The sequence below is a fragment of the Alnus glutinosa genome, chromosome 9, assembly GCF_958979055.1.
Source record: "Alnus glutinosa chromosome 9, dhAlnGlut1.1, whole genome shotgun sequence".
In the NCBI taxonomy this organism is placed as follows: Eukaryota; Viridiplantae; Streptophyta; class Magnoliopsida; order Fagales; family Betulaceae; genus Alnus; species Alnus glutinosa.
Window position 1 is genome coordinate 1846842 of NC_084894.1, and position 15610 is coordinate 1862451.

At 32.9% G+C, this 15610-nt stretch overlaps 1 protein-coding gene and 1 pseudogene across 1 annotated transcript; both read left to right on the forward strand.

Moving 5' to 3' along the window:
• The first annotated feature begins 951 nt into the window (after positions 1-951).
• LOC133877303 (beta-glucosidase 12-like) lies at positions 952-7812 on the forward strand. Its single transcript, XM_062315556.1, has 13 exons — positions 952-1151; positions 1268-1337; positions 3119-3177; positions 3272-3347; positions 3497-3574; positions 3657-3744; positions 4629-4884; positions 5635-5750; positions 5884-6101; positions 6520-6551; positions 6785-6887; positions 7006-7114; positions 7412-7812. Exons 1-13 carry the CDS (start codon positions 987-989, stop codon positions 7578-7580), a joined length of 1539 nt encoding a protein of 512 aa, XP_062171540.1. The 5' UTR covers positions 952-986; the 3' UTR covers positions 7581-7812.
• Positions 7813-9630: 1818 nt separating this feature from the next.
• On the forward strand, positions 9631-15072 carry LOC133877554 (beta-glucosidase 13-like; annotated as a pseudogene).
• Positions 15073-15610: the final 538 nt, after the last annotated feature.

A 15610-nucleotide genomic window follows, 5' to 3' on the forward strand; every position in this document is an offset into this window, starting at 1 on the left:
GGATGAGATTCCAAATTAATGTTGTTTACTGTTCAAATGGCCCTAATTAACGCCATTTCCGTCCAAACAACACTATCTAGAACAGTAAACGACACTACCCCAGTGGCTCCGTTTTACTGTTCAAATGAAACTACTTGGATAGTGTCGTTTAAACAGTGAAATGACATTAATGTGAATAAAAAAAAAATAATAGGATCCTCCTCCTCTTTTTCTTCTTATCTTCCTGTAGAAGCTCCTGGAGCTTCCTCCTCCTCCTTCTTCTTCTTTCTTGAGCCTCCTACGCAGGAGTGCATGAAGGGACTGTGCGGGAGCTTTGAAGCTCCTGCGTGCACAGGAGCCCAAGAGAGCTCCTCTCTGTGATATCTCTCTCTCTTTTTCTCTCCCTAAAAAAAAGGTTAAACAAAAATATATAACTAAATTTTTCACCATAAGAATTAGTGTTTGAACAGTAAATGGTGCCAAAATAAATATTGTGTTGTTTATTGTTCAAAAGACGCTAATTTTAAATTTAGTACCACTTAAATAATAAACGGTGCTAACTTCAATTTGACGTCGTTTGTACAGTAAATTACGCTAAATTTAACGTCTTTTTACTGTTCAATTATCGCTAAATGAATCAACAGAAAATCCCCCCCCCCCCCCCCCCCCCCTTTTTTTTGTAGTGGAGATATGGGTGATTGAGGAGAAAATAATAAACAAAGAAAAGTGTCACTTCTTTTTTTCTTAATTTTTTATTCGTTATAGTGTCTACCGTAAATAAGCTAAAAAGTAAAAATGTCTAATTGAGGCTCATAATAGTCAAATTATGAGTCATTTGGTTATTGAGATGCTCTTAAATTGAGAGTTATGATAATTAACTTGCGTATTGCCTCTCAATTTCGTTGTCCTTTTCTTTCTTTCTTTCTTTCTTTTATTTAAACGATCAGTTTGTCTATAAAAAGGCCCTGACGGACAGTGCCTCCCACCCACAATAACCAAAATCAGTGATGGCATTTGAAGGCTATCTACTCCTAGGCCTCCTCGTCTTTCTTGCTTCATTGATTGATAATAGCATTATTGCTGTTACACCAAGTCTAAACAATACTGATTCACTCAACCGGAGCAGTTTTCCGGCGGGTTTCATTTTCGGAACGGCATCGGCGTCTTACCAGGTAAGTCTTACGTACGTACCTGTCTGTATCATAATAGGATTTCATAAAGTGTCAAGCATGGCGCATCTATATATCATGCACATACATATGCCAATTAATTTGTTTTTAAAATCCAGTATGAAGGTGCAGCAAATGAAAGTGGCAAAGGACCAAATATATGGGATACTTACACCCATAGATATCCAGGTCTTTCTCTCTCTCTTGAAAACAATGTATGAACTACCAATATTGTATGCAATATATATTGGGTTATATTATAACTTCTTTCTTTATATATTCACTTTTTTTTTTTGGTACAAAAAATAATGAAATGCAAAGACCTTGCATATTTGGACGCTTTAAATGGCTTTGTTGTTTTCATTGTCCTTGACTTGTTTCTTACGGAAACGACACCTAAGAACTTAATTGTCTTGAGGCGATGGGGATGTGAATGTATGCTCTTGGCAGATTTCTTGTAAAAGAGATTTATAATTACATGTATATTTTTTTTAAAAAAAAAATTATAATTAATCTGTAAGATCTATATGTGAGTTTTTGGAAGTTCTAGAGATTTAATGATTAATTTAAAAAAGAGATGTACGAGGGATGCAAAAAAAATTATTTACCTTTGTAAAAAAGGGAAAAATTTGATGCCGAATTGGTTTTTGTTGATCAGCTTTTAGTGGATGCAAAATTGCTGAAAAAAGAATCGATATTTACTGAAATAGAAAGTATGGAGTTAAGTTTTGAATTAAAATTTTTTATTTCATTCTAAGGGACAGTTTAATCGGATGGGGATCACGCCTTATGAAGTGGAGGTTACTAATTTAAATTTTCACTTCTCCCTCTTGTGTAGGCATGGTAAAAATTTTTTTTTTTTTTTTATTTTGATGTTTAAATTCTTACTTATTTCAAAAGTGAAGCTAAATTAAAAATAATAAATTTAATAGTTTAAATTGGTATCTTGACTAGGAAAATGATAAAACCACAACCCCTTTGCACAACTCTCTCACAACCCCACTCACAATGGTGTGGGGCCCACACACATGGGCCCCACACCATTGTGAGTGGGGGTTGTGAGGGAGTTGTGATGGGGTTGTAACCCAATCATGTCCCGATTGACTAACAAGCCGCATAAATTTCTGAAGTCAAAACCCAATTGGGTTTCGTGCCTAACCTAGCACAAACTCCTACGGCATCTTTATTAGAAAATAAAAAAATAATAATAATAAAAAACCTTTAGTTGTTTGTTTAATTAAAGTTCAGGAACTCTCCATTTAGTGTATCGTACTTTTAATTTTTTTGCAATCACACTTTTTCTATTACCGTTTGGGGTTAACTCAAATGATCAAAGGATAAAATGACTTTTATATTCCTGTGAACTTTATAAAACTACAAAATTACCATTAAATTACAATATTTTTTTATGGTATTTTGGAAATTTTTCACTCATCCGTTAGGATTTTCTGTCCATTAGAATTTAATGAAAAATCCTAATAGATGAGTGAAATTGTAACTTTTTTATCGATATACTAAATTAAGAGTTCTTAAACTTTGAGAAATATTACAAAAGCGATCGAAAGTTCAAAAGTGTTAACCAAAGTTTCTAAAAAATAAAATAAAATGTTAGATAGGCTTGTTCTTAATGAATTAGAAATACTTCTACAAGATGCAATAATATAGGGATTAGTTTAACCATGGGGTTATTTTATTGGTTCTTCGAATCAAGTGAGGCCAATGGAAAAGCTCTATATATCCTTTGTCTTCATATATTCTCCATGACTACCGAACGTTTACTGTCATCTTCACATGACTAGCTAAAACAACAAAGTTAATTGTCTGCATTTTTGTCTGTACTTATTTGGGTAGTTTGGCATGTGTACGGTGTTCTACTAGTACTTGGTTAACTTATGGCTCAAAGAAGCGCATAGAAATAAATCTCTTTTATATATTTTACGATCGAATATAAGAAGTATATGAAATTGCAGGTAGGATAAAGGATGGCAGTAATGGAGATGTAGCTGTTGATCAATATCATCGCTATAAGGTTTGATCACCTTTCTAATTATGGTTTAAGCCAGTTTGATGTTGGCGACAATTTGATAACAACTTTATTTTTCATATTATATATTATATTATAGGAAGATGTTGGGATTATGAAGGAGATGGGTTTAGATGCATACAGGTTCTCGATCTCTTGGTCCCGAGTGTTGCCAAGTAAGATTTATCCCTAGCTTGCTACTTTCTTGCATAAAAATACTAATAAAATAAAAAAGATAATAAATAGGGTACAAGGTTTTGAAGTAAATATTATTTTCTGACCTTGTATGTAATCATAACAATTTCATTTGGGGTCTAAATTTCAGAAGGAAAGCTAAGTGGGGGTGTGAACAAGGAAGGAATTAAATATTACAACAACCTCATCAATGAGCTCCTGGATAAAGGTCATAAATCAATCTCATGATTCCGTCATCCAGTTTTATTGCCTATATAATTCACTCTTTATTTTTCTATTAATAAATGCAGGTCTAAAGCCTTTTGTGACACTTTTTCATTGGGATATGCCCCAAGCCTTAGAAGATGAGTATGGTGGTTTCTTAAGTCCTCACATTGTGTAAGTGACTAACTCATGATCATGACATATATATATTGCCCTCGATCTCCTTTTGTCCATCGATCAGTAGACTTTTTTTTTTTTTTTTTTGTAATATATTATCATAATTATGATTTGAATGAGGACCCATTTGATGGAGTGCATTATTGTTAATGACTCTAACAATTAAGAAAGCTAGCTACAAATTTGTCATGGAGTTTTGTTTAATATATATCCTTTTGCCTCTATCTTCGATAAACATCGAATCTGATCCCCTCATTTACTTATAGTTGGCACGAGGTCAAAAGATTTTACTATCTGAATCTGAGACATTTTGAACTTTTTTATTTATTTATATTCATTTTTCTTTGTTTATTTACAATGTTTGTCTCTTCTGGTCATTGTTTAATTTGTTGCTCTCCGCCATGTAACCAATATCAAGCCATAAAGGATTAAGATCGGTTAGGGTAAACAACATTGAAATTGGTGACTGCTTCAAGAGAGCGGAAGAAATTGTACCATGCTCTTATTCAATACCTCTCGGGTTCTTATAGAAGACCCCTTATTACAAGCTCTAACTATCCCTGATTTCCTACATTTAAAAGGAAAGATAGGATCTAATAAATAAGATTATATTACTTGGAGAATAAGAATACTCTTTCTTTTTTCCTAAATAGAGAATACATTTTTTTGAAATGAAGAATATTTTATTCTTGTCAAATAAACGTACTTTATTTTTGCCAAAATAAGTTGTCTTGCCAATTGAGTTGGACGATAACATGGGTTGCAAACCAGACCAATTCACATGGGTTGCAAACTTAGCTCTAATCATGACCAAATTAATGCAAACTCTGGGGTTGCAATCTAATTTATGTATCTATGTATGTGTACACGTTGCTTTTCAGTGATGACTTTCAGGACTACACTGAGCTTTGCTTCAAGGAATTTGGTGACCGTGTAAAGCATTGGATTACACTAAATGAGCCATGGAGCTTCAGCAGTGGTGGTTATGCAACCGGGCAATTTGCACCTGGTCGATGTTCCAGTTGGCAAAATCTAAACTGCACCGGTGGAGATTCAGGCACAGAGCCATATTTGGCTTCCCATTACCAAATTCTTGCTCATGCAGCCGCTGTTCAAGTGTACAAGCAAAAATATCAGGTTCCATCTTATTCTAAATGATATTCAATGTGCATGATTGCAGTGACGTATACCTGATCAAACCTTTTGGGTAATTATATGAAAAACCTTTGATAGTTACCGGTGGCAATTTTTGTTCGCGTGTTGGGTTCAGATTATGTTGAGCCATGCTTATAACATTATATAAGTCAATGTTAGACTCCTCAATCAATGATGGATCAAGGGGCTGGCCTTCCACACACCGAAAAAAGAAAAAGAAAAAAAAGGCTAGGCCGTTAAATTTGATTAAAAATTATTTTAGGTCTTTCTTTTCTCACTTTGGCCCCTCAAGTTAAATTTCTATCCATACCGTCAATCATAACCCGCTAATTAATTTCGTGTTTGATTCATGTTAGGTTTATGGGTCGTGTAAAAAATTGCCAACTCTAAAATGTCCCATATCAGGTTCGGCTTATGTTAAGACATAGGTATAAACTATATAGGTCAACCCTAGGTAGCCTGACCCATTTAACTAAATTAGCAAAATCCTTTAATCCTAATTCACTAATTTCATAGTGAGTTCGCAAATCGTGTCGAAAAAATGTCAACCCTACTGTTAGTAAAGACTACCAACATTTTTATCAATCTTGGCAAGTTTGATAGATACAGTTTTGTTACACATGCACCTACTAATTGGCTATTATTCGAACCTCAAATAAAAATTCATTTTACTCTGCCGTTGCATAATTGGGAGAATTTATTAATTAACCAATGTTCATTAATTATGTTCAGGCAGCACAAAAAGGTGTTATAGGGATTACGCTAGTAAGCCATTGGATGGTGCCATTCTCTAATGCCAAGCACAACCGCAATGCCGCGCTACGTGCCCTTGATTTCATGTTGGGTTGGTAAGTTCTGTGCTACGTGTCAATTTGTTTGATTGCCCCTGTACTTGAAGAATTTGTTACAATTTATTTATTTATTTACTTATTATGTTAATTTGAATGAAAATTGTAATATTTCATGGTTAATTTACTGTAGGTTTTTGGACCCCTTGACAAATGGTGACTATCCCCATAGCATGCAGTCTCTGGTTGGAAAGCGATTGCCTAAGTTCACGAAAGAGCAATCGAAGCTTGTAAAAGGGTCATTTGACTTCATCGGATTAAACTACTATACTGCCTATTATGCAGCCAATGCACCTGACCTTAATGCGGGACATGCAAGCTACTTAACAGATTCTCTTGCCAATCTTACAAGTTAGTAGATACAACACATAATTTTTAGAATAATTAATGTTTTCTTCCAAATTGGATTAAAGTAACTTCTTATAATAACTCAGTCTATCAAGCTAACGTAAATCAAAATTCCTATATAAAGTTTTTCTCATACGCATTTTTAATAGTTTTATGCAGGTGCATAGTGACCAGTTGACCTAACTTACTGGTTCAGCTATCATATTCAATCAAATGTGCATTTTGAACACACACGCGCGCACGCACACACACACACATATCAGCTTCATAGATTCTATTGATTTATTCAGCTTGATAACATATGATTCTTCTAACCCAATTTAGAAGAAAATTTTATTCTAATTTTTATGTGTTTCTTGTGTATCTATACTAACTAGACCACCCTTTTTTTTTTTCTTTTTTATTTTTTTTATCGTGGCAGCTGAGCGCAACGGGATCCTCATTGGTCCACCTGTATGTGCTAAATAAATCTACATTTCTCTGTTGGTATATTGAAAGTTCCTAGCCTCAGAACAAAACTAGGATTTATTATATGAGGGGCCAAAACATACTGTAAAGCTGTTTGATTGCAAAATATATAAATCTGTTCCCTCTAGCTAGCTAGTTCTCTACAAGTAAAGGAAAGGGTTTGAGCAGATCGATTCTCTTATAATTAAATACCCTCCATTATTTTCTCTACATCACAGGCTGCGTCTGATTGGCTCTATGTCTATCCTAGAGGATTTTTGGATCTTTTGCATTACATAAAGGGGAGGTATCATAATCCACTAATCTACATTACCGAGAATGGTAATTTTTCTTTTTAAATTATTTTCACATAACTTCATGGAAAATTGGAGCTTTTCATGGAATGGCAGCTATTAGAAGACCATTTGAACCTAAATATCTACTTACAACTATACTGTAGGGATTGATGAGTTCAATAACGCCACATTGTCGCTTGAGGAAGCCCTTGTAGACAACCAAAGAATTGAGTATCACCATAGCCATCTTTGGTATCTTCGCAGAGCTATCATGTAAGTACCGCTTAACAAGAGTAAAACTATTTTTTTGCATCTATTTTACAATATAATCGTGATGTATGTATTTTAAGTAACTTTTTATATTATTATTATTTTTTTTTTCATAAAACAAAAAAAAAAACATAGTTGAAACATGACACATGATCATCGAGTATGAAATGGGTGTGAAAAATAGTACTATAAATCGCTTAACAATCGCTTTCTTTATCTCTCTGGCTCTCAAATCTTGCTGGCTTTGAGTATTTTGTTTTTGTTTTCATTTGTGTTTTTTTTTTTTTTTTTTTGGAACAGGGAAGGTGTAAACATTAAAGGATACTTTGCATGGTCATTGTTGGACAACTTCGAATGGAATTCAGGTTATACAGTTCGGTTTGGCATCAACTACGTGGACTACAAGAACGGATTGAAAAGACACCCTAAGCTTTCAGCCCGTTGGTTCAAGAATTTCCTCAAGAAATAAACGGACATGACGTACAATCGATGCTCATATAATTATCAGCTATCTATATAATAATATTGGACCGTATAATTCCAATCAATAAACCTTTTTTTTTTTTTTTGTTTACATGAATTCCAATCAATAAACTGAAGATATCATTTCTTCTCCATCTGTAATCTCTTTAAATAATGTGATTATTTTGTGTACAGACTCCAATGCTTGTTAAATAATAATCGCTTTATACTTTCTTTCTTTTTTTTGCCTAATTATGCAATTGGTGAGAGAATGATCCATAGGCTCCGATCTATGAGATTCGCAACATGCAAATTGATTTATGATTGGGTTCTAATAAAAATTGTAATGATGGTAGGGGCCAGTAATTGTAATGGCAGGATAGATTGCTCGATATTGTCAAGGATAGAAACTTTTTTGTGATTAATGTTGATTTGTATTTCATAAATGAAGAGATTTAGACAATTTGATTTTGGTAGATTAAGGGATTTGTTAACTCTAATTTAAGGGATTTTTTCCTCGTATTGAAAGATAATATAATGTGGAATATAAATAAGTATACACAAAGAATCACATGGTTTGGTCTCTGAGGGATGCTTACAATAAAACATAGTACTTCTATTTATAGGAGAATTAGGACCTGTAACTAGGTCATAGACTTTTATTTATAGAAGAATTAGCTAGGACCGTAGGTCACCATCTTCAACTGTGATTAAGTGATAGTCTTTAACTGTAATTAGGTCACAATCTTCAAGTATGATAGTCTTCAATTATAACATCTCCTCAAACTCAATTTTATTTATTTATTTATTTTTTTGGAAATTGGCCCGAAGACTGCTGATGAGGCTGTCGGATTTGGCCACAGAGTCGAATCTCGCTGCAAAACACCAAGGGACAGTCAGATCTCGCCGCAAAACACCAAGGGACGGTCACCGTAAAATACAAAAGCCGGCAAAAAATAAAATAAAATCCATATACAGGATTACGTCTACATGATAAAGTTTAAATGATTACATTTTATTATTATGTCTTTGAATAATATTTACAATATAACATACTCCTATTTATAGGAGAATTAAGATCGAACTATATGATCAACTTCAACTATAGCTTGAAAAACTATGTAATCTTAGGCCTTCGATCTGGTGCTTAATTCTTGGCTCATTGACTAGCGGCACTAGCGCCCATCATACTGCTTCACTCCTCCCCTCAACCGGAGCAGTTTCTCGGCAGGTAATCAATGATATATATTATGTCATATTGCATTAAATGTTACAATCTGCTTACTTATTTGTTAAAAAGGAAAAAAAGAGAGATTTTTATAGAATTCTTTTTCTTTTCCACTAAATGTTGGCTTTCTTCGATGTCTTGCTTTTCTTGTGGGGTCAAGCAACAATAGAAATATAATTCTTCTCAAATCAAGATTTTATCAAGCAATCAAGGCAAAAGTCAAAAAAAGATAGAAAATCATTTATATAGTATTTTATATTGATAAATTGATAGAAAATACATAAGTTGTAGGATAAAGCCATCTTAATAGGCTTATATAATCCTTAAATTCGGAACCATAAAAAATTATAAAAAAACAAAATAAAAACACTTTTCAGTATAAATAACACAAAATGACAACTTTTTCCTCGTAAACATTCGAATTACGAAATTTTTATGAAATACAAAATTGTAACCCTATTAATAAGCTTCTAAATGCCATGAGATTTGTCTCAATCCAATGTCAGATTCAAAAGTCATGATTTTTTTAAATAAAATGGATCTTAAAAAAAATTAATAAAACTGACCCGCATCAAGTAGTAATTTAATAGAGAGCCGGATAAGAATGCTTGGGTGTCATTTATCTTCCTTTTTTTATTCTTACGAGTCATTTACCTTTTCTGTCTTTTTTTTTTTTGAGCGGCACTTGTCTATAAAAGGCCCTGACGGTGCCTCCCTCCACTAATAACCAAAATCAGTTTGGGATTTCAAGGCTATCAATCTACATTCTACTCCTTTATAAAAGGCCCTGACGTATAGTGCCTCCTTCCCATAATAACTAAAATCAGCAATGGCATTTCAAGGCTATCTACTACTCCTTGGCCTCCTGGTCTTTGTTGGCTCATTAATTGTGAAAAGCATTGCTGTTATACCAAGCCATAGCACTACTGCACTCAACCGGAGAATTTTTCCGGAGGGTTTCATTTTTGGAACGGCATCGGCGTCTTACCAAGTAAGTCCTACGTGTTTGTATCATAATAGGGTTTCATAAAGTGTCTTGAGATGTCAAGCAAGCATAACGCATATATCTGACTGTCTGTATATATGCCAATTTATTTTAAAATCCAGTATGAAGGTGTAGCAAATGAAGGTGGCAGACGACCAAGTATATGGGATACTTACGCCCATAGATATCCAAGTCTCTCTCTCTCTCTCTCTCTATCTCAAAGTATGAATTACCAATATTGTATGCAACATTAACCTATAGAGGTCGTCAGGTCGGCTTGAGTAGTAAGTCACTTAAGTCCAAACAATTTATTACGGTCACGCCTGCAGGTGAAAGTCTAAATTTTATTCGATCCGTGTGGAGAAAGTGTTTATATATATATATTGTATGCGATATTGGGTTAAATACTAGCTAGTACTTATAAGCATAGCAAAAATATTTCATTTTTTTTTTTTTTTTTTGGTTTTTGGGTAGAGATGGGAATGGAAAATTCAAGATATATAACTATTAAGGATTCCAAAAGCTTCCCCTTTTTTTTTTTTCTTTTTTTTTCATGAAGATAGAAATTAAAGTCACAATGACTTAAGACCCAAGCTTTTAGTATTATAGGAGCAAGCACGTGCTTGTCCATCCAACACATTACCGTCGCACTCTCAATATTTATTGAAATAACGGCAAAGTGTAGAGTAAGGGTTTGAAGTCATGACTTTTGTTTTGATATCCTATTAAATCATCACTTATTTAAAAAGTAAATATGATAAAAGTAATAAATTTAATCATTTAATTAATATTTCAAAAGCACAGCTTAAAGTAGGGCCGGCGCGCATATAAATCTTTTATATCTTAAGAATACAAAATTTATATGAAATTGCAGGTAGGATAAAGGATGGCAGTAATTAATGGAGATGTCGCTGTTGATCAATATCATCACTATAAGGTATGGAGCACATAATAAAAAATTAAAGAACATATATGTCACTTGTATTTTGATCACCTTTCTAATGGTTTATGCCAGTTTAAGGTTCGTGACAATTTGATAACAATTTTGTTTTTCATAGTATATATTATAGGAAGATTTTGGGATTATGAAGGAGATGGGTTTAGATGCATACAGGTTCTCAATCTCATGGTCCTGAGTCTTGCCAAGTAAGATTAATCTCTAGCAAGCTACTTTCTTCAATAAAAATACAGATAAAATAAAAAGATAATAAATAGGGTACAATCAAAATATATATGATCAAGGTTTAATTTGATATCAATATTATTTTTTGACCCTTTGTAAGGTGTATAGTCCTTGTTAGGTATTGAGTCTGTTGGGAAGTATTATCTATTAAGTTATTCAGTTTAGTAGTGTTTTAATGCTTTACTAGTTATTCAGTTCATTAGTTATTTTATTAGTTTACTATTGTTATGTGGGTAGATGTCTCATGTTTATTTTTTTATGTTGTTATTTGGATATGATTAGGTTTATTTCTTTTATCTTTTTTAAGATCGAGTCTGTTGTCAGCAGGTTAGGTTGTTGAGTTATGAGTCAAATGAAAATTCTATTTTATGTCCGACTCTATTTTCTATTGTATTTCATTCTTTTAAATACTGTTTTGTTATTGAATAAAAGTAATCAATCAAGTAAATTATCAAACATTGTGTTTGTGAGTTCAGATGCCTCTAATTGCTCATCGGAGGTCTTGGATTCCTTAAAAATCCTACCATATCTATCATTATTGTCAAGTTCTCATTGTATGTTACGTAAGCACGTAACACCCTTCTATATGGAAATGAGAAAATAAATAAATAGCGAAACATATAGAAGAAGAAAAAAAAAATGAAAAAAGACAAGAATTTTACGTGGTTCGATCTATTACCTAAATCCACTGGTTAAAGCCACAAGGACTATATTTTGCTCTTATTCACTTAATAATATTTACAATACAAAATGTTCATATTTATAAGGAGATACAAAGAATACAAAATGGTAGGCAGAGAGAATAAAATCATATTTGAGTACAATCAAATATGATTCTAGGATATTACAATCAATTACAATATAATATTCATTGCTGAAATCAAATCTCATAATCTAAAATGCAATCTGATAATATATTCTAACGCTATATATATGAAATTATAACAAGTTTATTTTGGGGTCTAAATTTCAGAAGGGAAGCTAAGTGGGGGTGTGAACATGGAAGGAATCAAATATTACAACAACATCATCAATGAGCTCCTGCATAAAGGTCATACAATATCATAATTCCATCATAAGTAATATACATTATAAAGGTCATGCAATATCATAATTCCATCACAAGTAATATATATTATAAAGGTCATACATTATCATAATTCCATCACAAGTAATATATATTATCATTCATACCTATTTATCACACCTATTTTATACTGGCCAACGTGCATGACATGTTTTAAGTAGTAGCTAACATAGAAAGCTAGCTACTTAAATCACCTCACGTCAGCTAGTATAAAATAAGTGTAATAAATGAATATGAAGAATAACATTTATCTTCCATCATATGTCGTCCACCTATATATCTTGCACTTAGAACTCACTCGTCTCTTACTAAATCAAGGTTTAAAGCCCTTTGTGACAATTTTTCATTTTGATCTTCCCCAAGCGTTAGAAGATGAGTATGGTGGTTTCTTAAGTCCTCAAATTGTGTAAGTGACTAACTGAAGATCACATTGTTTATTTTCCCTTTAATTTTGTCCATCTGATCAGTAGATCGACTTTTCCCCCCCTTTTTTGTAATAGTAATATCATATTCCCCATGGGTTTCAACTTGCAACCTCTGAGCACGTTTCTTTTCAGTGATGACTTTAGGGAGTATGCTGAGCTTTGCTTCAAGGAATTTGGTGATCGTGTAAAGCAATGGATCACACTAAATGAGCCATGGAGCTACCGCAATGGTGGTTATGCAAGCGGGCAAATAGCACCTGGTCGATGTTCCAGTTGGCAAAATCTGAACTGCACCGGTGGAGATTCAAGCACAGAACCATATTTGACTTCTCATTACCAGCTTCTTGCTCATGCAGCCGCTGTTCAAGTATATATATATATATATATATATATATATATATATATATATATATATATATATATATATATTCAAAACTTTTGGGTACTTAATTATATGAAAAAATATTAGTTAGGGGTAATTATATAATATCTTATCTCATTTTTATGATCTCGACTCTAACTCTCAAATTTCAGGTTGAATTCATGTCGGATTTGTGGATCCTGTAAAAAACTGTTAATCGATCCTAATGTTATTAAACACTGCCAATGTTTTTGTCAATCTTGACAGAATTTTTTTAAATTTGATAGATACAGTTTTTGTTACACACATATTGCTAATTGGTTATTATTCGAACTTCAAGTACAAATTCTTTTTGCTCTACTGTTGCATAATTGGGAGAATTTCTTAACCAATGTTCATTTTGTTCTGGCAGCCCAAAAAGGAGTTATTTGGATTACGCTAAATTCCAACTGGATGGTGCCATTCTCCGTTGCCAGGCACCACCGTAATGCCGCGCTACATGCCCTTGATTTCATGTTGGGATGGTGAGTTCTTATTTGGGTGTTTTTTTAGTATAGTAAGAGTCCGTTTGGCCTTCTAATTTTTGCGGGCTAAAAGTGTAATTTTAAACAAAATGGTAAAAAATGAATCATTAGGAAATCTGTTTTTAAAAATTTAGAGTTTGAAAAATATAAAAAAGTAAATGTTTTAAAATCACAAATAAAGGAGTGTCTTTAAAATCACAGCAATTTTACCAATAGCAAAACAACGTTTTCAAAAATTGGGTATTTTGAAACCGCTAACCCAAACAAACCATTTATTCGAAGAATTTGTTGCGGATTTTCATATTAATTTGAAAATAAATTGTAATATGTTAATTATAATTTTTTATTTTTATTTTTAAAAAAAAAACGTGAAATGATCAAATTACCTCTAAACTATAATATTCCATGGTTTACTACAGGTTTTTGGATCCCTTGACAAATGGTGACTATCCCCATAGCATGCGATCTCTCATTGGAAAGCGATTACCCAAGTTCACGAAAGAGCAATCTAAGTTGTTAAAAGGGTCATTTGACTTCATTGGATTAAACTACTATACTTCCAATTATGCAGCCAACTCACCTCACCTCACCTTAATTCTGGAAATCCAAGCTACTTGACAGATTCTCTTGCTAATCTCACCAGTAAGTAGATATACAACACGTTGAATCAATTTTTATGGGTTTCTTATGTATCTTAATTATACTAACTTTAAAAATGGAAGATGAATGATATAGAAAAAGTTTGAATTCAAAACATTTCTTTCGATACCATGTTAAATTATCATTATCTATATAATTAGAAGTTCTCTAAATCACAAGCTGCATCAAGTTGGCTCTTTGTTTACCCTAGAGGACTTCTGCATCTTTTGCTTTATGTCAAGGGGAAGTACCATAATCCGCTAATATATATTACCGAGAATGGTAAGTTTCATATATTTTATTTTTGGTTCAATTATTTTCACATAACTTCATGACAAATTGGAACAGAGTGGTACCATTAGATGTCCCATTTGAACCTAAATATCTACAAGTATATTGTAGGTATTGATGAGGTCAATAATGCCACCTTGTCGCTTGAGGAAGCCCTTGTGGTCAACCAAAGAATTGAGTATTACTATAGCCATCTTCGGTATCATTGGAGGGCTATCAAGTAAGTTCTTAATAATGAATAGAGATCTACAACAGTTGTATTGCTTGAATTGTTAGCAATTTAGGCAACAAACGTGAGAATTTTTTTTATGAAATTCACATACCCATACAAATCTTGAGTAGCACATTTTTTTGCTCAGACATGTGAACCCAATCAAAAGAAGTCTTTCACACTTGCTGTCTGAATTGCTAAAAATATGGATCCCTTTTAACAATAACTCTCTCTTGCTCTCAAATCTTGCTGGCTTCGACTCTTTTTTGTTTTGGGAACAGGAAAGGTGTAAACATTAAAGGATATTTTGCATGGTCATTGTTGGATAACTTCGAATGGAACTCAGGTTACACAGTTCGGTTTGGCATCAACTACGTAGACTATAAGAACGGACTGAAAAGACACCCTAAGCTTTCAGCCCATTGGTTCAAGACTTTCCTCACGAAATAGACATAACGGTTGATGCTCATGATGTATTAATAATTCTTCTCCGTCTATATGCTCTATAAATAGTTTGATTTCTGTTTGTACAGACTCATGAAATGGATTTATACATTCTACATGAGAAGGCACTTCAACTTTGAGAAATCAATGCAAAAATAATATTACGCCATATGGCATAATATTTAAATTTTCCTGTCAAATTTAGTTTAATTTTTTTTAGTTCATTTTGTGTCACATGACACTAATATATGGACTATTAGGTGAGTTTATAAAGAGATCAAAGATAATAAGACAATGAGAGAAGAGAGCAAAGAGATGTATAGTAAGAAAAAGCCCATAGGGCAAGGTCATTGATGATAAAATAATGTTTTTTGTGTACTTCAATATGAGCATCTCCAATTGAAGGTTAGTTTCTTAAATCACTACTTATTTCAAAATGATTAATTTTAATCATTTAATTATTATTTTAATACTTCTTCTCACAAGCGGGCTCAAATTCTCCCTTAATAAGTAAGATCCAATACATAAAATATTTAATTAAAATAGAATATAAATGACAAAAACAAAATTCAAACTCAGCATCAAATCAGAGCCACATGGAAAAAATCCTTGAGGCTTCGCCCACGACTCTCTCTGCCACTCCCTCCATCAAACTTGCC

What these genes read in the sequence shown, in the direction of transcription:
- LOC133877303 (XM_062315556.1), top strand. Translation starts at nt 987, where the DNA reads ATGGCATTTGAAGGCTATCTACTCCTAGGCCTCCTCGTCTTTCTTGCT. An exon ending in ATCAATATCATCGCTATAAG is followed by an intron (nt 3,178 to 3,271) that starts GTTTGATCACCT and finishes ATTATATTATAG; the next exon opens with GAAGATGTTGGGATTATGAA. An exon ending in TTGGTCCCGAGTGTTGCCAA is followed by an intron (nt 3,348 to 3,496) that starts GTAAGATTTATC and finishes TCTAAATTTCAG; the next exon opens with AAGGAAAGCTAAGTGGGGGT.